General features: G+C 49.6%; 1 protein-coding gene across 3 annotated transcripts in view; it reads right to left on the minus strand.

Moving 5' to 3' along the window:
- The window catches only part of CD4 (CD4 molecule), a 116944-nt gene that overhangs the window by 1910 nt on the left and 90409 nt on the right, over positions 1-24625 (minus strand). The window contains exons 1-10 of one of the 3 annotated variants that reach the window (XM_054696480.1): positions 18745-18984; positions 15346-15450; positions 15029-15208; positions 6644-6802; positions 5926-6168; positions 4527-4856; positions 3639-3842; positions 2975-3096; positions 2634-2701; positions 121-2069 (exon numbers count right to left, since the gene is read on the minus strand). In XM_054696480.1, coding sequence (XP_054552455.1) covers positions 2021-2069; positions 2634-2701; positions 2975-3096; positions 3639-3842; positions 4527-4856; positions 5926-6168; positions 6644-6802; positions 15029-15208; positions 15346-15394 — 1404 coding nt within the window. In that variant the 5' untranslated portion in view covers positions 15395-15450; positions 18745-18984 and the 3' untranslated portion in view covers positions 121-2020. Of the gene's footprint in view, positions 1-120; positions 2369-2633; positions 2702-2974; positions 3097-3638; positions 3843-4526; positions 4857-5925; positions 6169-6643; positions 6803-15028; positions 15209-15345; positions 15451-18744; positions 18985-24625 lie in introns of those variants that run through there. The other 2 variants (XM_037514444.2, XM_054696479.1) reach the window with 2 other exon arrangements.

The following is a 24625-nucleotide window of genomic DNA, read 5'->3' on the forward strand; positions in this document are numbered from 1 at the left end:
CCGCCGTGGTCTGGGTGGGGGCACTGAAGGACAGCTTTTGGGGAGTAGTGGGGAGACCAAGGTGGGGCGGAGAACTGGCCGGCGGTGACTTGGAGGGGGAGGGGCAAGGAAGGCTGGAGAGGGAGGGGTGAGCGGGATGGCGGGGAGTCCGCTTCATTGGCGAGATGGTTCTGTCCTGCCCCCCACCCCACCCCGTTTTCCAAGATGAACACCAGCTCAAAGAGGCAGCTGGTGTTGTTGGGGACCAAGGAGCTGGCTGTTCAGGGAGGAGGAAGCGTGTGTTACCGTGTGTCACCGTGTGTATCCGTGTGAGGGCTGTGCGGGGAGTGTCGTGGAGGGGCAGGTGCTGGAGGCTGTCTGGGGCCGGGGCAGGTGTGATGAAGCTGGGTCTGCCTGGGGGGTGGGGGTCACACAGGTGCACAAGGGTGCACGCCGCACACACACCCCACTTCCTCTTCCTACACACAAACTCACGCTTATGTTGTGTGCACATAATCCCCCCACACACATTGTAGTTTCACACGATCCTTTCTCTCCACCAGGTACATACACTTGGATGGGAACACACAACTCCCTCAGTGTATCGCATGAGGAACCAGAGTCTTGGACATACACAGTCTTGGACACACACACACACACACACACACACACACACACACACCCCTTTGGAGTGGAGAGGTGGTTAATCAGCCTCCAAAGAATTTTTCCCTCCCTAGGGAAACTTCACTTCCTGGGACTGACCACAAAGATGAGCAGATTCCACCCTGGTCCCCAGAGAAGGGGCCACCCCCCATGTCCCATACACACACAAATGAAGAGCATAATAATAAGTTTACTGTTTTTCCTGTGGGCTCAAGAGGCAGAGGTGGGAGTGGGCAGGGATACAAATCAAGCGGCAGGAAGCCTGGCAGCCAGGTCTTTCTGGAAGGGGCTGGAAGGGGCTAGCTAGGAAGAAAGGGGAAAGAGAATGGGGTAGAGACTGAGGGAGGTGGAGAGGAAAGGAAGGAAGGAGAGGCAAAGGAGGCTGCAGATGGATCAAGGAGAGTCAGAAAAATACTTGTAACCACCCCCCACCCCGCCACCCCTGTTTCCCTGGGTCCTGAAAGGTCTGGGGAAGGATGAAGGAGGTTGCAGGACAGGGGGACTGAGGTCCAATGCTACTGCCCTTCACAGGCGCTCCCCTCAGAGGGTTCACTCTCACACCAGCTCCCCACGCCCTCTGGCAAAGTTCACCTTCCAGAAGGTTCTGCACCCTCTGGCAAAGTTCACCTTCCAGAAGGTTCTGCACGGGGTGAGTGGCAGGTCACTGGGCTCTCTCCCACAGAGCCTGTGCTCCCAAACTGTGCTCTAATTAGAGCTGAAACCTTTGTCCTCTGGTAACAGGATTCTGCAGCCAGCAGGTGATGGAGGAGGGATTTGAGACTGGGCAGGGAGGTCTTCTTCCACCTTCCTGAACCCTCTGAGGCAGGGCCTCCCTGTGTGCTCCTGGGGACCCAAAGGTACACACGGGCACCTATGACTAACCAGCTGCAGCAATCTGCGTGGTATTTGTCCCTGTGTTTGAGAAACAGCAGTGGAACTGGGGTCAAGAGATGGGCTAGTCCTGACTCAGCATCATCTAGCTGTGTGATCTTGGGCAAACATCTAACCTCTCTGAGCTCCATTTCTGGTATGTAAACCAGAGATGCTAATCCTGGTCCTGTCACTGTCAGCCGTGTGGGATTTCATATGTATCAAACAGAGGATGTGAAACTGGTTTACAGGTTGAGACAGTGCTCGTGTGATAAGGAATCGTGTTTGTGGGCAAGCGTGAGCTGTGTATGGGGGTGTGTATCGGGGGGTCCCCGTTTACACACAGGTCAGGATGTGAGTCAGTGGCCCCCAACACAGGCTGAGAAGCAGGCAGCGTGGAGCAGTGGAGGCTGGCAGTGAGGAACCTTGGGAGTCTTGACGGGCTCTCTGGTCTTGGGCTGGCCTTCAGCCTCTCTGGCCATAAAATGACAGTCCTTTGCTTCACGCTTCAGACACCCGATCTCACTCTCCAGGCTGGGCAGGCCTGATTCTGCCTGCTTCCGGGGGATCCAAGTGGGCAGTGAGGGAGATGGTAGAGAAGAAACAGTCAGAGAAGGGCAAGGGCTTGAGTGAGAAGGAAGGGGGAGAACAGATCTAAGTTCCGGAAGACGCATGTCAATGGCCAAGTGAACGAGGACAGCAGGAGATGGCTGGAGGCCTGGGATCTGCTACATTCATTTGGTCCACAGGCCCGGGAGCCCGACAGGAAATGCTGGGAGACAGCTGGGGAGGCTGCAAGTGGGAAGCTGCCCCTGGCGGGGTGCCTCAAATGAGACTACTTGGCTTCTGGTACCGGCTGGAGGAACAAAGAAGAAAAGGAGCAAGTCTATTCTCCCCAACTCCATGGCATTCTAGGACCTCCAGGTTCCCAGACTGCCATTCTCTCTTCCAGAGCCGTGACTACAGGGCAGGGCCACAGCCAGAAATACCCAGGCTAGGGGTCCCCAGGCCTCCCCGCACCCCCTCCGCTGCCCCTGTGTCCTCACTCAACTCCACTGCTCTGCCCCCCCTTCCTTCTTCCTCCCTCCTTCCCCTTCCTGCCCACCCCACCAGCTCCTTACTGGTGGCACTGGCAGGTCTTCTTCTCACTGAGGAGTCTCTTGATCTGAGACATCCGCTCTGCCTGGCGCTGTCCAGGAAGAAGGAGGAGAGTCGTGAGGGTCCCAGGCCTCCAGAAGGGAGGAGCCTCTTGGAGGGGGGAGTGGGGGAAGCTGGGAGAGGAGAAGCAGTCACTGTGACTGAGGGCATCTGCCCCAGAATTAAGGCTCTGCTCTGGTTTCTTCCTCCGTGGGGGTCTGGAGCAGCCCAGTCTGCTGGGGAAGCTTGCAGGGAGAGCCCAGAAGCAGGGCCCATACATAGGCTTCCCTTGTGGCGGGGGGTGGGGCGGGGGGGGGGCACTTACCTTGCGATGCCAGCACTTGACACAGCAGACAATGCAAAATCCAGAGAGAAGCAGAAGGCCTGCGATCCCACCCAGCACGATGGCCAGGAATGTTGGCGAGGCTTTTGTGAATTGGGGAGAAACTGCAGGAGAGAGATGTCCAGCTCACTGCCCTCTGGCAGAGGCCCAGGGTGCTCTGGGGGCCCCAGGAAGACCTGCTGCCTGGCTCTACTCGGATCTGATTCTTGGGCTGGGAGAGCAGGTCAGGGTGCATAAGGCTCCCCGGGTCCTCCGGACTTGACAGGAAAGAGCCGGGGAAGGGGTTAAGGTTAGAGCCCATAGGGCACGCTGGGGAGCTTGAAGCACAGCCTTGGCTAGGTGCGTACATGTGTGCTTGTGTGTAAGCCTGCCTACCTGTGTGTGTGTGCGCGCGCGCACGCGCATGCGTCTGGACTTGGAGAGAAGCCGGAGAGGGATGTTCCTCGTTATGTGGACCCCATTCCTGGGCTGGACACCCAGGAAGGTAGGAACTCTCAGGACCACAGAAACCAGGACAGGTCCACCTCACCTCAGCGCCCAGTGTATCCAGGCCCCCGGGAGGTGGTCTCCGCCCACCATGGGAAGGCCCCACGGCCAAGTAAGCAGAAGCTTGGTGTTGGGTCAAGGGCCCTGGATCCTCACTCACCTTCCACCTCGGTTGTCAGCAGGACTTTGTTCTTGTGTCTCAGTAGACACTGCCATGTGCCTGCTTCAGCGTTCAGCACTGTCACCTGCTTCGGCACTTTTGAGATCTCCTCCACACTCTGGTTCCCCCGCTTCAAGACCAGCTGCGGTGTGGGAGGCAGGGGCCCCCTCACCTCACAGGTGACATTGTTCTGGAACGTAGTCACTGCAAAGGCACAAGAGCCTAAGGCTGAGAGCCAGGACCCCCGGGGCTAGCACCACCGTGCTCCTGGGGGATTCAGTAGAACAATCCAAACCACACTTTCAGCCTCTCACAACATTTTCATGCAGTTATGATAGAGAAAACATAACTTTTGAGATTCAGCGCTCTTGGATTTGAATCCCAGCCCCACCGCTCACGGGCTGTGTGGCCCTGAGCCAGCTACTCCACCAACCTGAGCCCCAGACAATAATTAAACACACAAATACATGTTCAATTACTGAATGGGGTCTGGCATGTGGTAACCATCAGATATTAGCTTGTGGAATTATTGAGATGATGAAGGAAATAAGATGGGAAGAAGGCGAGGCTGAGGTTCACGTCATCACTTCATACTCAGAGAAGATTTGAGTACCCCATCAGGCTGGTGAGACACCCAGAGGAAAGGGGCTTAGCCAGGGCCATAGAGGGCTGGGCAGAGGCAGAGCCAGGACCCTGCTTCTCAGCACATGCCCTGTGGGGGTTCTTGGATGTCTGTAGAGGGGCTGCCTTCTGGATGTCAAGGAAGAATGTGTGGATTCCAGTTTCAGTTCAAAGCCAGATCCCATACCAGACCCCTCCCCCCCACCGAGATCAGTGATCACGTCCATCAGGTACCCAGGGTACAAGCCTCCCTTTCTGGCTCCTCACCTCTCATCACCACGAGATTCACTGTCCTATGCAAGACCCCCTCCTTAAGATTCAGGGTCAGGGTTCCAGAGCCCCCATACTGAAGCAAGACCCGCCGCAGGGTGAGGCAGAAGGGGTGCGCCTCCTGCATCTCGAGGTGTTGGAAGGCCTTGTTCACAGTCAATTGGTTGTTCTCCAAGGTGAAGTTGACCCAGAGCTGTGGGGAGGAGGCTCCTTCTGCCTGCCACTGTAGGTCCCCATTCAGAGATTTGGCTTCGAAGTTAAGTGGGAAGAGGAACTCCACCTTATCCCCCTCTCTTGCATAGACTGGGTCAAGAAACGTCCGGAAACCTGGAGGTGGGAAGGGAGAAAACCTGGTCAAGAGATAGGAAGAGAAGCGGGAGCGCTGGGTTGAGCAGTGTAGTGCTCCCACGCTTCTGACTGAGTGCATGTGCCTCTATAGGTAAAAAAAAAAAGAGGAGATAGGAAGAGATGGTGCACAGTGTGGGGTGGGCTTTTGGTGGGGGCAGCAGAGATGGAGGGGGACCAGCTAGTCCAAATATCTTGGCGGCCATTTCAGCTCTTAATGTCCCATCTACCTCTCTGATCTTCTGTCTTGCCTCTCTACCCATGCATGTCCCCTTGCTGTGTCCCCTCCCCGTGAAAGCCCTCTGAGAACAGCCCAATCATGGGGCTTCTCCCTCCTCAGCAGCCCTGGAACACAGAAGATATTTGGCTTGCTGAGAGGCAACATTTACCACTCCTCACAAGATAAGAGCAGCTGAATAAAGTTTGTGATGGGTCAGGCCTGTACTAATACTAAGGGCTTAATATAGAGTAATACAGCACAGCGAGCATCATCTCCATTGTCCAGATGCAGAAACCAAGGCACAGGGAAGTTCAGTGACTTGGCCAAGGTCACACAGTTAAGTCAGAGTCAAATTTAAATCAGAGTCCACACACTAACCATCCTCCACCACTCCCTGGGATCACATAAGCCCATGGTGGTCAGGATCTGGGGCAGGACCTGCATTTTGGGTTCTGGTTTCTCCTAGGATCTTGACCCCTAGCTCAAGATACTAAAGGTACAAAGTGGAATCTCAGCCTGGCCAACTTGCTGGTGTTAGTGTCACCCATTCAGTGGTTTTGCCAGCTTAGTGGGGATGGGGAGAAGAGGCGACAAAGAAAATAGAAATCCTTGGGGCCTGCTTTGGGGCCTCTTCCAGGAGTCCCTGGTCCCGTCCTTCTTCCATGTCTACCACCCTGAGCAAGGGTCCAGGGTATCCCTCAGGACAGAATTCAGCTCTAGGAGGACTTGGCCCAGCCTCCTTTTCCCCAACCCAGCCCCGGGAGCAGAGCAGAGGGAGGGGGAGTCAGGCCCTAAGGCAGGGGAAGGCTGAGGGGAGAGGGCACCTCTTACCCAGCACCAAGATGTTTATGCTCAACACCAGGCTGGTCTGGCCTACGGAGATGTTACATTTCCAAGGGCCACTGTTCCGCAGCTCCACCTGGGACAAAGAGAAGTCCCTGCCCTTCGTTGGGCCTTCAGCCCCTGGAACTTTCCATTCAACTGAAAGCTTTTCCACTGAACTACCAGGTGGGTCTTCCAAGGTCACACTCAGGCTCTGCCCTACAATCACACGGTCGCTCGGCCTGTGAGTCACTGTGGAGGGAGCAGACCACTTATGTCACACACACGCTGTCCCCAGGGAGAAGGGGAGAAGCCAGGAGCCTAGAGGGTCTCTCCGTTACCCCATTCCCAACTTCTTCCTTGTTGCCCACACCCAGCTGTCCGCCCCCAATCCAAAGGAAGATTTCCTTCTCCCCCCTCCCTTGTCCTCCGTCTATTCTTGCTCTGTCTCTCCCCTCCTCACCCTCCTCTTCGCCCCTCCTCCTTTTCTCATTCCCTCTTCCCTGCCCCTCTCTTTCCTTTCTCTGGCTCCTGTCCTTCTCTTCCCCTCTCTCTAGGTCTCTTTTTCTCTCCTACGTGACCCAAGGGGAGGGTTTGAGGCATGTGGTGGCCCATGGGATCCAACTGTGGGCTGCTGAGGCCTCCTGCTGATTTGGGTGTAGGGATGGGAGTCAGGGAGGAGGGAGACTGGCCACAGGTACCCTTGTTCCCAGCCTGCCCCACTCACATCTGAACACCAGCAGCTGCACCTTCGTCTTCTGGTCCCCTACTTCACAGATGTAAATCCCCGTGTCTTCTTGCTTAAGTTTTGAGATGATCAGAGGATAGTACCCTTGGCTCCACGTTGTCTTTTTTGAATCAACACGATCTTTCAGCTTGCTACTACCTGGGAGTTGAAGCCACATGGAGGAGGTCAAGTACCCTGGAGAGCTGGCACCCCTGCTGGTCAGTGCCCATAACCGCTTCTGATTTGAGTTGCTAATTTCCTGCAGAATCTGCCCCTTAACCTAATCAGAGAATTCCAGACTGGTGAGGCGGTCCCATCACATCCATTTTCCTGGTCAGAATAATCTCTCACTAATCCAGAATAAAATCATGTGCATATTGGCAAGGCACCCACTCCTACAAGTCAAATACTTTACATGTATCATCTCAAGTACCCTTCACAAGGACACCAGGGAATAGGTGCTGTCTTGCTTATTTTGCAAATAAGGAAACTGAGACTCAGAGAGATAAAGTCGTTGTCCAAACTCATGTTTACATATTGTTGGCAGAAACATAAACCAGAGCAATTTCTTTGGAAGGTAATTGGTAACGTCTACCAGGATTACAAATTCACATGAAAAATTAAATGTTCACCAAGGAAAGATTAGGTTAAATCAGTCATAGTTCTTGCAATAAGGGAAGAATGAGGACACTCTTACACATTGATATGGATTATATCTAAGAAATATCAACTTATTATAACAAGACATAAAATAGGCTATCATTTATTTTAAAAGGAGGAGGAAATTATCTGTCTATTTACCTACCTACCGACCTACCTACCTGTCTGTCTATGTCTGTCTTTAGCTCTGTATCTACCTTGTATATGAACAACTATTTCTCCAAATAAACATGGTATGGTAACCGTGGTGACTCTGGCAAGAGGAAGGGAATGCCAAGGTGTGAACAGAGAGCTTTTCACTGTAGATCCTTTCCTGTCTTTTGAATTTTGACTCCAGTAAATGGTGGGTAAAAATTCAAGCCCATGAAGTACACTATGCAGCACTGTCTCTGGAAAGGTCTTCGAGCATGGATATGTGGAGGAGTCCAGTCCCCTCTTTAAGTATCTAACAGCCACCATGCAAAGAAGTTCCCTTTTGCTGAGCATTTTCTGGGAGCCAGGGCAGCTCCAGAACTCCTGCAGGTGAGGGATTTGGAAGCTAAATTTACATAGCAAGCACATAGCCTTTTACTTCCAATGTTTATTTGCAGGGATGGAGTGAAGGCAGCTGAGATAAAGCCCCTACCCTCAGCTCCCTCAGCACCACCGCAGCCTCCCTGAGCGGGCAGGGATCCTCTCCAGTTTTGGCCTCAGTACAGGAAGCTGGGTGTCACGTGGGCATGATTTCTCCCTTCTCTCCTCCTCCAGCCCTCACAGCCTGCTTCCTACTGCTTGGGCTTATCCTCCCCAGGAGCTCCTTCCAGACAGCCCGAGGCCTGCTCTCCTCGTCCTGGCCTCATCTCCCCTTTCACGCGTCTGTCATTGGTTTCAAGCCTAAAAAGAGTGAAGGCAGTGGACTAGCAGAAGCGGGAGCAAGGAAGACATCCACAAAGGGGGCAAAGCAGTACCGGCAACCACCACCAAGGAGCAAGGGGACCACCATATGCAGAGGTTTCTAGGAAGCTGTGGAAGGGATGCTAAGGAACTGAGTGTTGGCAGAGGCGTCCAGGCTTAGTGGAAAGACCAGGAAGTGAAACGTGCAAGGGATTACAGCTGGGAGAGAAAGCAAAATCGGACAGGCTGGTAACAGAAGGCTTGCCGGGAAGCTTCCAATGGAATCCCGGTGAAAGTTTTGCGGACTTGGCTAAAGACATGGTGACCTCCTAGGAACAAAAAAGATGAAACAGAAAAACACTTTAAAGGAAGGAATGGGCATCATTGGTGATGGATGGATGGGAAGACAAAAATTGAAATAGAGGGGGAAAAAACTTGACTCTGGTTCAGAAATGGTGGGCGTCAGGAGAGTGATACCGTTGTGCCAGAGATCAGGAAGTTGGGAATGGGAGCTGTTCTGGAGGAAAATCAAATCATAGAAACAGAACAAAACATTGGCACAAAAGACTTAAGAATTTTTAGAAAGTAGTGCATTGTTTCTATTTCAGAGGCAATCAAGAAATGCAAATTAAAACAACAAATGATATATTTTCAGCTAGCAAATTAGCCACACACACAGTTTTAAATAATACTATTCAGTGCTGGAAGGGTGTCGGTGACAGGGGCATACATTGACATTAACTAGATTTGGTGTAAATGCATAGAACTTTCTGGAAGCAACCTTGCCGTAAATACCAACTCTTTTTAAAAATTCATATCCTCAATTTCATTTCTAGATCTTTGTCCTGAAAACAATAATTTAAAGATGCAGACTACAACGTAGCAGAAAAATAATTATTACAGAAAAATAATTATTACAGCTATTATTTAATAGCATACAATGTTAATACAGTGTTAATTGCATACAATGCTAGATAAAAGGATCATGGCTGTATATTAGCATTCACTCACTTGATGGACTATTAGGTTGGCACCAAGAAAGATACTTACAAGCAATTTTACTGAAATGGAAAATATTCATCACATGCATTTTTTAAAGTTGTGTTAAGATAATTTTGGGGGGGGGTGGTTATTTGAACTACAAAGTTATAGATTCAACACTTCCCTCTCCCCTTACCCACATTTCTAGTACGACTGTAAATAGTTTGGTGTGGACTCTTCCCTGCTTTGTTCTTTGCTCATGCAAACATAAATTCCCATAGATTGCTTTTTCAATTTAAATGGGGTTGTGTTACATCTACAGCTCACTCTTTCCACTTAACAAAATACGCTTGATGCGCGGAGCTTCCTTTCATTTTGTTTTGAAATTATGAAAATGGGACCTCCCTGGTGGCGCAAGGGGTTAAGCACTGCACTATGAAGAAATCGGCTGCCTCTGCAGCATGAATTCAATTCCCGGCTGGCCGGGGAGCAACGCACATGGCACAGCAGACCTCTCCTGTCTCACCTGCTGTGCCCCTCAGCAGTGTGTTTCAGTAGATCTGCCTGTTCTGTCCCCCACTCTGTCTCTGGTGAATCCGCTCACTCCCCACATCTCTGGCCTGTACCCCAGCTCTTGCATGCATAAATAAAATCTTTTTAAAAAATGAAATTATGGGGCCTCCCCGGTGGCGCAGCGGTTGAGCTCTGGGTTGCGAAGCTGCCCACAGCCTCTGCAGCGCCGGTTTGATCCCCAGCTGCTCCCGGGCCACCGGAGGAGGGTCCTACATGGCGCACAGACCTCTCCTGCCGCCCGCTGCTCCCCTCAGCAGTGTACCTCAGTACTTCTGCCTGCTCTGCTCCCCGCTCTGGCTCTGGTGAATTCTCTCACCCTCCAGCGCTTCTGACTGTACCCAGTGCTTGTATAAATAAATAAATAAATCTTTAAAAAAAAATTAAATTATGAAAATTAATTTCTAAAATTCAGCCTATTATTTCAAGATCATTATAAGACATAATACAGAGAGACTGCAAAAATGGCCCACTGATGGTAACAGCTTGCAAAAGCCACAGTATAACACCACACCCAGATACTGGCATTGGTGCCACAGGGATGCTGACCTTCTCTAGGGCCATGGGGGCATTGCCTTTTATAGCCACGCCTCTTTCCTTCCAGTTTCCTCCCCTTACCATGTTAACTCCTGACAATCAATCATCTGTCCTCCATTTCTGTAATTTGACACTATAAGAATGTTGCATAAATGGAATTTCACAGGATGTCACCTTTGGGGAATGACTTTTTTTCACTGAGCATAATTCTCTGGAGATTTACCCAGGTGATTATGTGTAAGTCACCCAACTGTCCCTTTTTACTGCTGAGAAGTATTTCACAGTGTGGCTAAAACCATTCACCCATGGAAGGACATCTGGGTTGTCTCTGGCTATTATAAATAAAACTGTTACGAACATTTGTATACACTTTTTAAAAAAAGATTTATTTATTTATTTATACAAGAACCGGGGTTCAGGCCAGATGCGCGAGAGGGTGAGAGGATTCACCAGAGACAGAGCAGGGAATGGAACAGGCAGACTGACAAAATACACTGCTGAGGGGAGCAGCGGGAGCAACAGGAGAGGTCTGACATGCCATGTGGGACCCTCGAGGGCCAGCCGGGATCGAACCGGCACTGCAGAGGCTGTGGACAGCTTCACAGAGCAGTGCTCTACTGCCTGCGCCATCAGGGGAGGCCCTCATTATGGTTTTAATTTGCATTTCCCTAATGATTAATGATGTTGAACACCTTTTTATCTGCTTATCTGCCAACCCTGATTCTTTTTGTTGGAATATCTATTCAGGACTTTACCCATTTCTAATTAGATTGTTTTTCTTGGTATTGAGTTGTTTTTTTTTTTTTTAAAGCTTTATTTATTTATGTATACAAGAACTGGGGTACAGGCCAGAGGTGCGGGGGTGAGAGGATTCACCAGAGACAGAGTGGGGGACAGAACAGGCAGACTGACTGAAACATACTGCTGAGGGGAGCGGCAGGAGAGACAAGAGAGGTCTGCTGGCGCTATATGGGTAGCTCCATGGCCGGCCAGGGATTGAATTGGTGCTGCAGTGGCTGCGGTGGCTGTGAAGAGCTTCACAGTGCTGTGCTTAACCCCTTGCATCACCAGGGAGACACCACTTATTTATTTTTTCAATCAGTTATTATATCAGTATGGACTTATAGACATTAACTTTATACTTTGGGATATAAACATTTTTTTAAAGATGTTTTAGAATTTATTTTAATTTATCTAAAGTGTTTGAGTCTATCTTTGTAGTTTTATTTTTCTCTTTCCTTCTCTTCTCTAGGGGCATTTCTTTTCTTTTTTTTTCTTTTTCTTTCTTTTTCTTTTTTTAAGATTTATTTAAATTTATTTATTTACACAAGAACTGGGGTATAGGCCAGAAGTGCAGGAGGGTGAAAGGATTCACCAGAGACAGAGTGGGGAGCAGAACAGGCAGAAGGACTGAAGATACTGTTGAGGGGAGCAGCAGGCGAGGCAGGAGAGGTCTGTTGCGCCATGTGGGTATCTCCCTGGCCGGCTGGGAATCGAACCGGTGCTGCAGAGGCTGCGGAGAGCTTCATAGTGCTGCGCTTCCAGGGAGGTCCTATCTCTGTAGTATTTTAGCTGTAACTCTAGGTATTACATCTACTCGAATCCTCAGCTGCCACTAGAGGTGGCTCCTAACTGCCAGGCAGGGGTAGAAGTTCCAGTTCCCCACGTGCTCTCCAAGGACATGGGGTAGAGGGGATCTTGTTACTGCTGTGTGATGGGGAAAGTCCTGACTTTTCACCAGGCATCTTCTCACACCACCCCAGCAAGGAGGAGTACCCCTCCCCCTTTCAGACGAATCTGCTCTGTCTAGCCAAAGGACCAGGAAAGGAGCAAGTTAGCAAGACAAAACTTATTTAGCTAATAACTGCTCTATTCTAACCAAACATTAGAGGCAAACACTATGGTGTCACCCAACCATGCCAGCATTTCTTCCTGAGGTTGTAATGAGGCACCCAACACACCCACTGGGATAGTGTCAGTGAACACCTAGAAGAGAGCTAGGATGTTCATCCCTACGAGACAGTGACAAGGTCACTCAACCCCTGCCGCATCAGTGGAGACTGTATGAAGAGCCTGGATTTCCACCCCTACCCCGTAGTCAGGGGGCACCTCTTCTTTCTTTCTGGGATAATGTCAAAGGAGATCTACTGCAGAGTCAAGTCTGTCTCCATCACAGAGGTTATAAAGTCACCTCCACCTCAGGGTCCATGGAGAACACTCCAGGAGCTGGAACTTTCTCCCCTGGCCAGCAGTTAGGAGGAGTGGCTCCCTCTAGTGGCAATGAAAGCTAAGAGGGGAACCAGGGCCTCCCTGGTGGTGCAGCAGGTTGAACTCAGAGCTGTGGAGCTGTGCGCAGTCTCTGCAGCCTGGTTGGATTCCCGGACAGCTAGGGAGATTCCCACGTGGCGAGGCTGACCTCTCCTGTCTCACCCGCTGCTCCCCTCAGCAGTGTGCTTCCATCCTTCTGCCTGTTCTGTTCCCTGCTCTATCTCTGGTGAATTCTTTCAACCCCTCACCGCTGGCCTGTACCCCAGTTCTTGTATGCATAAATAAATAAATCTTAAAAAAATAGTAGTATAAAATACCATCTACAAAGTGTTCTTGTCATAAAATTGAATGTGAACTTCATCGAATACCTAGATCCAATCCCCACATTTGTAGGTGATTCGAGGAACATGTTCGATGACACCATGGGAATGCAGCCAGCTCCCCTTTAGAAGGTGCAAAACTTAACAGATCAATTCCTGCTTTCTTTCTTTTTTCCCCCAAAGATTTATTTTTATTTATTTATGCATACAAGAACTGGGGTATAGACCAGAGGTGCTGGTGGGTGCGTGTTTGTGTGTGTGTGTGTGTGTGTGTGAGAGAGAGAGAGAGGATTCACCAGAGACAAGGCGGGGAGCAGAACAGGGGGATATAGTGAAATACGCTGCCGAGGGGAGCAGTGGACAAGACAGGAGAGGTCTGCTGCACCATGTGGTTCAGCTCCCAGGCCAGGGATTGAACTCATGCTGCAGTGGCTGGCAATCACTTGATAGTGCTGAGACTCTAACCTCTGCGCCACCAGGGAGGCCCAGTTGCTTGGTTTCCTCAACCAACACTTGCAAGAGGGGAGAAAAAAGAAAATAGATATATAAATTCAAAGTGATTTAAGGGAACTCTCAATCAAATATGATGCAAGAATTTTTATTTGGATTCTGATTCAAATACTCCAAATGTTCAAACAATATTATGAGACAACTAGGAAAAATGGAACTCTGAAGATTATTGTAATTAAGGAGTTATTTTTTAATTGTTAAGGGAGATAATGATACTGTAGATAGGTTTTTTTTTTAAAAGAATCATTATATTTTAGAGAAACACACTGAAGTATTTACATATTAAGTGATATTTGGTATTTGCTATAAAATAATCTGGTATTTGCTGTAAAATAATATGGGATTGGGGATCAGGAGATGTAATTTAAGCAAAATTGACTGTGAATTGGTAATTGTTGAAGTTAAATGGGATATATAATGACTCACTATATAAATATTATAAATATATGAGACTTGTTCACAATTAAAAGAAAATATTAAAATATTAATATGAATGCGTGAAATGCAAGCAATGATAAACCTAATACACTTATTAAAATATAGTTACAAAACTACTGGTGGGTTTTTTTCTACTTGCCTCATGCTCTTCTTTTCAAAAATGTGTTGAATCCATACACAGGAGAAAGAGTTACTTCAAGAAGAGCATGAGGATGGGGTGGCCAGAAAGGAGGACCCTCCCCACCCCCTCCACTGTCTGCCCCACATATGAGTGGGGAACCTGGTGCTAAATCACTCTGGGGCAGGAATTCCTGGACAGCACAACAGCTCCCTCCCTGTGATGCCATTGGATGTCAGCCCTTGACACTGGATTTGTAGAAAGAGAGGGAGGGGGAGAGGAATGGCTACAGCAGAGGGGAAAAGGGGAAGAAAGAGGAAGGACGAAGAGACGAAAGGGAAATTAAAAGTAAAGAAGGAAAATGCTAGAAGAAGGAGCAAGAGAAGGGAGTTGGGGAGGAGGAGGTCATGAGGACAAATCTTATATGATTTAAAAAATGCTTTCTGGGCCTCCCTGGTGGTGCAGGGTAAAGTCTCCAGGATATCAAGCTATCACCAGCCACTGTGGCATAAGTTCATCCCCGGCCAGGGAGCAACCCACATGGCACAGCAGACCTCTCCTATCTCCCCCGCTGCTCCCCTCAGCAGTGTATTTCAGTCATTCTGCCTGTTCTGCTCCCCGCTCTGCCTCTGGTGAATCCTCTCCCTGCCTTGCACCTCTGGCCTGTACCCCAGTTCTTGTGTACATAAATAAATTTTTTTGAAATGTTAAAAAAATGCTTTCTTAGAAAATACATCCCTAAGAAGTACTGAGATCTTAATTGTTTTGCTTCAAAAGGTAGGAAAAAATCATTCTGTTGCTTTTAATGCAAGGAAGCAAAACCTCCTCATGGATCTATAGCAATAATAATAATCATTAAATCATCAGGTTTGATATGATAGTTATTTTTAAATATCCATCAAAAAAGCCCACAAATATGAAAATATTGAAATTACAATAGGCCACCAAAAACCATTCTCTGGACCACTAGCAGTTGGTGTGGGGAACCCTAGCATCGCTGTCAATCAGAACCTTCTGGGATTCCAGGTTTAGTAGGACCAGGAGGAGCTGACACCAAAGGTGTTCAATCCCGTGTGCTTTCCTCCTTGGCCTGGGAGAGGGTCACCCTACCTTTAGTGATGAAGTCATTCTGATTCCTCAGAATCAAGGTGTTGGAATCATCTTTCCAGCTGAAGTATGCGGTCTTCTTCTGGGAACCACTGGAACCTCTGCAGGGCAGCTCTACTTGGTCTTCTGCCTTCCCCAGCACTATTTGTAATCCCTGATTATGTGTGTCCTCTGGGACAAGAGCTAGGTGATAAAGAAGGGGATCAGGTCTCAAGTCTGTCTGCTGCTCCCCTCCACTCGACTACCCCCCCCCAACTTGGCATCTCAATTACCCTCTTCTCCCAGGCCATTGCCCTCAGACCCCATATTCGACTACTCACCCAGCAGCACCACCAGGAACAGGTGCCTATAAGAGGTTGTCCAGTTCATTGTGGCCTTGCTGATATGGCAGGGCCCTGACCCTTCTCCCAGAAGAAAGGACAGAGCTTGAGGGAGAAAACCAATCATTAGGTGGCAGGCACTTTGTTTGGACCAAGCCATGGGGTCGCTACCCAAAGGGCATAGATTGGGGTGGGGGTGGGGGAGAAATCAGCTTTATTGCAAATTGATTATCAAGGAGATAATACCTCTTGGACGTACATGGAATCTAACCAGATACCCAGTGTAGGTGCCACACAGTGATGTGCCCAGGCTGGGGTGGGCTTTCTGCCAGGTAGGATCAGAGAAGGAGTCACTGAGAAGATGGAAAATTAGTGGTGACAGAGAATAGGAGTCAGACCAGGTCTTGAAGCCTGAGAAAGAAGCAGGAGGTGGCTATGCCCAAGAGCAGATGGCAACATCCTGGGGAGCCCTGAGCCCTGAATCTCTTCTCAGACAGTGGGAATGTGGGAAAAGAGAAGGATTTGAGGGACAGCTCTGAGATAAAATTCCCAGAAATGGGACCCTGGTACAGTATGAGGTGTGAGAGGAAGAGAAAGATAATTCCGTGATGGCCAATCCTCTAGGGCCTCTGAGTGGGATAAGCAGAAAGATGTAGACAAAGGAACAGTTTCTACTTTGTCTTGGAAGATGGGTGAGGTGTGGGGTGGGGTGGAGAGTGCAGAAAGGTTCTGCATGGACCGTGAGGAATGGGCTGCATTAGGATAGAGTAGAGATCCACCAGTGGTCCTGGATCCACAGCAGCCTGCCACTGGGTACTTGTTAGGAGCAAATTCTGGGGTCCCACTTCAGATGCATGGAGTCAGAAACTGGGTTGGGTCTAGCCAGCTCAAACTTGAAAACCAAGAGTTAAAGAGGATGTGTAAGTAGCCAACATGCAAATGAAAAAAATGCCGCTTATCACTTATCATCAGGGAAATGCAAATCAAAGCCACAAAGAGATGCCATCCCACACCCATGAGAATGGCCCATATCAGAAGACCAGAAGCAACAATTGTTGGAGAGGGTGTGAAGTTCAAGGGAACCTTGTACACTAGAGGTGGAGATAGACTGGTTCGGCCCCTGTGGAAAACAATATGGAGGCTTCTCACAATATTAAAAATGGGGCCTTCCTGGTAGCACAGGGATTAAGTCTCAGCACTATCAAGCTATCACCAGCCACTGCAGCATGAGTCCAATCCCCAGCCAGGGAGCTACACAAATGGTGCAGCAGACCTCTCCTGTCTTGCCCACTGCTCCCCTCAGCAGTGTATTTCAGTCAATCTGCCTGTTCTGCTCCCCACTCAGTCTCTGGTGAATCCTCTCACACCCCGCACCTCTGGCCTACACCCCAACTCTTGTGTGTATAAATAAATAAAAATAAATCTTTAAAAAAAGAATATTAAAAATGAATCTGCTAGGAAAAATAAAATGAATCTGCTGGACCTCCCTGGTAGTGCATGGGGTTAAAACACAACCTACAAAGCTGTTCGCAGCCACTGCAGCGTGAGTTCGATCCCTGGCCAGGGAGATACCCACATGGTGCAGCAGACCTCTCCTGTCTTGCTCGCTGCTCCCCTCAGCAGTGTATTTCAATCATTCTGCCTGTTCTGTTCACCACTCTGTCTCTGGTGGGTCCTCTCACCCTCCCCCACACCTGTACCACAGTTCTTGTATGCATAAATAAATGAATTTTAAAAAATGAATCTGCTATATGATCCAGCAATTCCTCTCCTAGGATTCTGCCCAAATACACAAAACCACTGATTCAAGGGGATAGATGTGCCTGGTTCACTGTGGCACTTCTGGCAATACCACGTTATAGAAATAGCTAAGTGCCCAACAACAGGTGAGTGGATAAAGCAGCTGTGGTGTACACACACAACAGAATCCTACTCAGTGACAAAGGATGAAATCTTGCTATTTGTGACAGCACAGGTGGAACAAGAGAGGATTACACCAAGTGAAATCAGAAGGAGAAAGACAAATACCCAGCGGTTTCACTCATAGGTAAACTAAAAAGAAACAAAAAAAGAACAGATAAAACTAAAGAACTGAAACAAATCCTAGAACTACAGTCTGACCTAGAACTGAGGTTACCAGAGGACGAGAAAGTGAGGGAAAGACAGGGAGGAGGGGGCTGATGGACGGTGGTTTAGGTGGTGGGTAGGGTGTGGTAACATACATCTGAAGAGGTAAGAACTTGCACCTCTGAATCATATATAGTGTTGTAAATCAATGCCACCTCAATAAAAAATCATTTTTAAAACTGAAAAGGAAAGTAAGAGTTAGATGAAAGGGAAACAGGAAGGGCATCTCACGGTGAGGTGGGCAAAGGGGGTTGTGTCTGTGTGTCAGAGATGATGGGAGAGGGGCCTTTGGGGCCAGATTGTAAATCTGGACAGGCAGACTGGAAGTTAGGACTTTGCTCTGGAGGTGACATTGTTGGGGGGAAAGGAAGTCCTGAGCTAATCCCATACAGGCTTTGTGGACTCCACCCCCACTCCAGACCAAAGCCATCAGCACATTAGGAAAGACAAACCCCATCACCAGCAAAGGGAAGGTGGCTGGGACCTGAGGGTGGAGTTAAGCAGCCAGGTTTGGTATAAAACCAGACACGTGGGCCTTGGGGGGCTCCTTCTTGGCTTCACGGCTCTTGGCTCGCGGCCAGCTCTCAGCGTGCCATTGGGTTTCCAGGTCGGCGGATCGGGTAGGACACATTTAAGACTCTATCTCCCTATTTTCTCCCCGAGTTGTACATTTCCTCATTTCCCCTGCCCTTGTAAATAAACCTTTTATGAACCTTTTGCGTGTGCCTGCAGTGGAGTATTAATAAGTCCCTTTTAAGCGCGTGGGTGAGGACCCACAGTCAAGCAATCCGTTTTATACCGGGGTTGCCCTGTAACAACAGGGAGCCAGGGTTGATTTTTGAGTAGACACTCCATATGGTCTATGTAAGCTGGTTCCCTCCCTCCTTCCTCCCCTTGTTACAGGGCAGAAAGAGGGGCAGCCCAAACCCCGCAAACCTGCCTATTCTAAATGGGTTCTGCCATCCGCCACATCAACACAAAACATGAGACTTTACTGGGAAGGAACTTTAACACAATTAGGAAACAATACAAGAAAGGCAAAGAATCTAGTTTCTGAATCAAGCACCCAAAGTTACCCGTCCCCTCGTGGGTAAAAGTCCACCCAAGCAGGATTGGCCCAGCGCAAGGCCCCAAAGCCTGCTACAAGTCTAAAGCATCTTCCAGTGGGGACCCACAGAAAAGGGTCAGAAACAACCAGACAAGCCCGGAAGGAAAAGAGCAAAATCAACATCAAGATAAAAGCTGCCATGGTCACCTCCCCACAGGCCTCACCCACATCTGTGTCACCCAGTCCATGACCAAAAGAGAAGCGCAGTTTCTTCACGTGTCTCTCGGCTCCATGCGCCTCCTCCAGGGCTCCTTCTGGCTCTATCCTGCTTCCTTCCTCAGTCTCCTCTGCAGCTTCTCCTCTTCCTGCTCAGCTCCCCTCCCTTGGGTGGGGCAGGGAACCTGGAACCTCCCCCTTTCCTGGGGACCACCCTGTTACACCCTCAGCTCCTGTGTGGTGATCTCTTATCCACAGACCCTCAGAGGGTTCCAGAAACACCATTTTCGCCCTTGTCCCTTCAGGACCCTGCCTGCTGTAGCTGGTGTCTGCAATCCTTTAGCCCTGTCCACAGCTCTGTGAATAACCCCCTTTAGGCGGCCTTAAGAACCAGCTGAGGCAGCAGCTCTGTTTCCTGTTGGGCTAAAACACAACCCAGCAGCAGCTCAGATGGGTTCTGGGGGTTTGGCCTCCTAATGAGATTTGGGGGAAGATTTTTTTAAAGCCCCTTCCAGTCAATCAATCCGCCTGCAAGGGAATTATCCAGTGCCTAACCCATGGCAGGGGAAGCAGGGAGAGATGAGGTCAGGGAGGAGTTTCCAGGAAAGGAGGAAGGAGAGAAGGGAAGTGAAGTTGTTTACAAGTTAACATGGGGGTGGAGGCATTGAAGGGAAGGCTGGGGTGAGCAGGAGAGGGAGAGGTACTCTTACATCTGACAGTGGCTCCCATTGGGCCCCCTTACCCCGGACCCACTGTATCCCTGGAGAGCAGAGAGTCAAGGAGTCTCCCTATGGAAGCTCCCTTCTTTGGGGTCCAAGTTCAACTTAGGTGCCTGACAAAGGTTTGGGACATTTGTAACCCATCCCCAAAGAGGGGTCATTTTTTCCTCCCCATGCCAAGATCTGGGGCCTGCAGAGGGCCGCTCCGCCTCCAGCATCCTGTACTGCCCCACGCCAGCCAGGGCTCAGCTCAGCAGAGGAGGATATGGGTTTCCAGCTGTTGTGCGCTTCGGTGCCTGGGGTTTCCGCTGCCACTCCAGAGAGCTGGCCTTTGATTTCACATCCTCAGCCTCCCCAGAGGCGGCCGGGCCCCAGTACAGTAGCATCCTGTACACCGCAGCCTCCGGAGAGAGGCTGGGAGGATTGCTGGTCCCTGAGGTGCTGGTTCCTCTGCCTCCCCACCCCCCTTGCCCCGCCCCGCTTGTTTCTCTGCTCACATCTGTACATTTTTGTGTTTGCCTCCCCACGCCGTGCCTGGCCTGTCTTCAGCTTTTTGCATCTGTGTCTTTCCTCCTCTGTGCCTTACTTGCCAGGAGGCAATTCTGGCTCCTTCGATCTGGCTTGGAGTGTCCCTGCCTCTTCTTTCTCATCTCTTCTGTTGCCAGCTGCCACTAAGCTCTCCTCCCTTCTTGCCCTGTAAACAGGCCTCTCGCAGGAACGCAGGATTATCAATAAGCTTTGATCTGAAGGGAGGCTGCAGAGCACAACCTGGAGGCCCAGGGTGGATGCAAGGAAGGTGGCCACTGGTGGACAAAGGCAAAAGGACAGATTCTGAGACACTGAATGAGCGGGCGAGGTAAGGGAGGATGGGAGAGAGACAGGGAGGTAGGGAAAGACCCAGAACAGCTCATTAAAACAACAGCTACAGGGGCCTTCCTGGTGGCTCAAGGAGTTAAACAATGCACTATGAAGCAACCCTCAGCCTCTGCAGCACGAGTTTGATCCCTGGGCCGGCTAGGGAGCAACCCACATGGCGAGGCAGATGTCTCCTGACTTGCCCGCAGCTCCCCTCAGCAGTGTATTTCAGTCGCTCTGCCTGTTCTGTTCCCCACTCTGTCTCTGGTAAATCCTCTCACCCCCTGCATCTCTGGCCTGTACCTCAGTTCTTGTATGCATAAATAAATAAATCTTTAAAAAATAAAATAAATAAACAAAACAACAGCTACACATCACACAATCCCCCCTCACACACAAAGCCCAGGGTAGTACAGAAAAAGTAGAGGCAGAAGGAAGAAGATGAAGAAATCCTGTGGGCCAATGTACAAGCAAAGAGCAGTAGAGGAAAGAGACAAAGAGACTCCAGAGGGTGAGACCAAAATGGCGACACACCCTCTGCACACGTTCTCAGAGACCCTGAGGTGCCTGCTGCCCTCTCCCTGAACCCCTACTCCCCCCAGATTGGATGAGGAGTTGGGGAGAGAAAGAGGGCACAGCCCCACCACAGCAACAGTCTGTGGTCCCGCAGCCACTTTCATCTTCTCCTATTGCCCCCAGTCAGCCCCCTCAAGCCCAGCCACGGGATGTGCCCCCCCGCCACACACCCTGTCTACTGCTCACTGGCTTCATGTAAACTTCCTAGAGACCACGTCCCCTCTGAGGGACCCTTGTGGTTCCGTGGCTGCAACCTCCGCCATCCTCTCCTTTGCTTCAGACGCCCACGTAGGGGGAGCCGTGCCCCCTCCTTCCTCTATCCCCCGAAAGATACAGAACAGAGCTCAACCTTAGAGCTTGACAAACCTAGGCCCTCATCTGCCGCTCCCAGCACCCACCCATAGCAAAGTTATTCCTTTCAACAAACATCTTCTGAGCGTCTAAAGTGTGTGAGGCCCTTGGTCTACCTAAGTTTCCTCAGGCCCACCTATCATTATGACCATAGGACCAGTACCGGGGTCTAAGGTTCAGGGAGGTTTCTACCTAGAAACAGCTGGTGTGGGAAATTTTTATTTTGAGGTAAACCTCTTCTATATAAGTGCCCCTAACCTGAAGGAGAAAGATAATCTCTTGAGTTAGCGCTAATCATGTCCTCTGGGAACGCCATCATCTGTGATTAAGGGCGGCCATTTTGTCTGAGCTAGGGACTCTAACATTACACAAGAAATTATTTGTCAAAACACGAAACTCAGTAACTTCCCCCATGTTTCTCTTCTGAGGCTTGCATCTCTAAAAATTTGCCCCACAAGAGCAGAACATTCAGGAAGAGGTATTCCGTCCAGAGTCAAAGAGTGAGCTCCTTCTATTTTGAGAAATCTTACTGTACGGAGGAGGCCCTACTCCCAGAATGTACCTGTGAAGGGAAGGCAGAGGACTCCTGGGGACAGGGTTTCAAGGCTACAGACGTCTCAGGAGAAGGGAAAGGACTGAGGGCGTGGAGACACACAGGATATGGTCTTGAGGTTTATCTCCTCCTGCATCTCCCCCACACTCCACCAAGCCAGCGTGAGGGATGTGAAAAAGTCCTCATTCTTGGCCTTCTTTTCCAGAGCAGACTGAGACACTTAAAACCAATTTTCTGAGAACTAATTTTTCTAATGATGGATTTACCTAAAAATATGTGTATCTACCACTATTACAGCACTTCATACATAAGACCTCAGCACCAACCCTTTTTGAGAATTTTGGCTTTCCCGTTTCATTAATCATGTTGAAGCTAATTAAAGTAGAAGTATCTTTACATATATTGTACAAAGGTCCTAAAAGTGCACAAAAAAATCTAAAAAAACCATCGTTAAAGGAGGCCACATCAATCCTATGCTTGTGAGATGCTGCAAGTAAGACTTCTGGCGTGAATTCTCGGTGATTGTGTCAATGAGCGAATTGACCCTAGACTAGATTCTATTTCAATTTTTCTTCATTTTTACCTTTACTTCTTTTTTCATTTATTTTATACAACTCCTTCCTTAATATTTATTTATTCTTCCCGTTTCTTTCCTACCTCTTCTTCCCTTTCCCCCCCTCTCATCCCCTCTTCTTATCATTATCTCCATCTGTGCCCATGACTAGTTGCCTTCCACTGCCATTCTCAGCCAGAGGGACGACCTCATTCCCTCTCTGCAGTCCATAAGCCTCTGAAAGTCACCTATTCAGGGATCTGAGCTGGGGACAGTGAGGATGAGGAGAGGAGTTTGACAAAGTCCTCATTCTCCTGAACTATCAATTCCAGTAGGAGATCGCTGCCAGAGGAGGGGCCTCCCAGGGGGCGAAAGGGCCTAATTCTCAGCAGTATCAAGCTCTCCACAGCCGCTGCAACCCGGCCAAGGAACTAACTAACATGGCACAGCAGACCTCTCCTGTCTTGCCCACTGCTCCCTCCGCAGTGTATTTCAGTCGATCCACCTGTTCTGCTCCCCACTCTGTCTCTGGTGAATCCTCTCACCCCCTGCACCTCTGGCCTATACCCCAGTTCTTCTATACATAAATAAATAAATATTTAAAAAAAAAAAACAGAAAGAAAGAAACTGTCAGAGAAAGTGACCCAAGCCTATGGGAGTCCAGCACATTTCAGTGATGCGTGTGCTACGTTCTCCAACCCTTTCCAGACCCGCAGAGATGAATGAAGCAGAGTCTGTCCATCTTACCTCTGTGCCTGCGTCTTTCTCCCCCTCGGGTCTCGAACAAGTGTACCTAAGTGTGGCCTCTGAGCTGGGGAACCAGGATCCCACTGGGGAGGGTGTTGTTACTTCTACAGAAGCGCAGAGCGACAGGAAGCCTTACAGTGAGGTTCCTCACACTCATGGCCTAGGCCAACCCACAACGTCACCAGCTGGAGCTGGGGTCCCCACCCTCTCCCCCTCCGGGCAGATGTTAAAGTGAAAATGCTAAAGTCAAAGGAAAAAACAGAAACACAAAGAGGCCAGAATGTCACCACACTTCAAGAAAGAGATCTCGGCGATGATAGGCAATATGGCCTGAGTTTCGGGAAAAGAAGTGGGAGGCAGGAGGAGAATGTACCAAAGCAGTTGTTATAAGCTCCAAACAGCTCCTTGCTCCTTCACCCCAGGGGCATTTGTTAAGTGGGTGCTTCTGGGGCTCCCGCACCAGAGGACTTCGAGGTGGCTGGTGGGACAGAAAGGCAGAGCAGAGGACGGCTGAGACTCTCAGACGCTTCTCCTCTGGGCCTTCATCTCTGGCCAACCCTGAATCTCTAGCCCAGTTCCGGCTTTGTCTCCATCTTTTCATTGGACAACTCCACTTGGATGGTGACAAGACACTGCAAACTCAACACTGCCCAGACTAAACTTAAATGTGCACACTGCCACCCTCCAAAGCTCCCCCTCTGGGCTTCTGCATCCACCAACCTGCTCCAATAAGTAATCTAGGTATAATCTTTGCTCCTTCTTCACCCAGGCCCTGCCATGATTTTATTTACCAGTTCCTGTGGCTGTCGCCTCCCAAAAAGCTCCAAAATCCAAGTCACTCTGCCCCACTGTCACTATTTCATCCCCAGGCTCCTCCATGCTTTGCGTGGGCTACAGTTCCCGCTTCCTCACTGATCTCCTGGCATCTCTGTTCTCATGCTCCGGGCTATCCTCCACTGAGCAGCCTGCATGATCCTTTCCATATGCCTGTATGGTCAGGCCATACCCGCCTCTATGAGAGGCCGGCTAGTTCAGCTTTCAACTCTGACCATTAACGTGAGTGTCTCTACTTGAGACCACTGTACTTCACATGGGGCAGAAGGGCTGATCCTACCTCTCATTTCATAACCCAGGGTTCTCAAGGTTGAAATTGAATAAAATGAGTATCTACTACTTCATGAAGAGCCCTCTTACGTGAAACTGGTATGAATTTTTGTTCATTTTTTTTTTTTCCCAAAGAGCTCCCATATTTATCACTGAGCCAGGGATAGAAGCGTCCAGGAGGAAGCATGTCCACAAAGAAGAGATGTTTGCAGTGTGACAAGGCCGAAGCCATTGAGCGCAATAGAGCACAAATACGTGTGCCATCTCCCTTGTGATTCCTTGCAGACCATCTGGGTTCTCCAGCATCTCCTCTTGGAATTGTATCCGATTTTATTATCAGCTTTCATCCAAATCCACTGGGAACGGGACGATTCTGTTTTTGCTTCTTGGCTAGGAATTGCTTGATCCTAAAGTCTTGTGAGAAGACATGG

Source organism: Talpa occidentalis, unplaced genomic scaffold, assembly GCF_014898055.3.
Source record: "Talpa occidentalis isolate TD23 unplaced genomic scaffold, MPIMG_talOcc4v2.1 talOcc4.16, whole genome shotgun sequence".
NCBI lineage: Eukaryota > Metazoa > Chordata > Mammalia > Eulipotyphla > Talpidae > Talpa > Talpa occidentalis.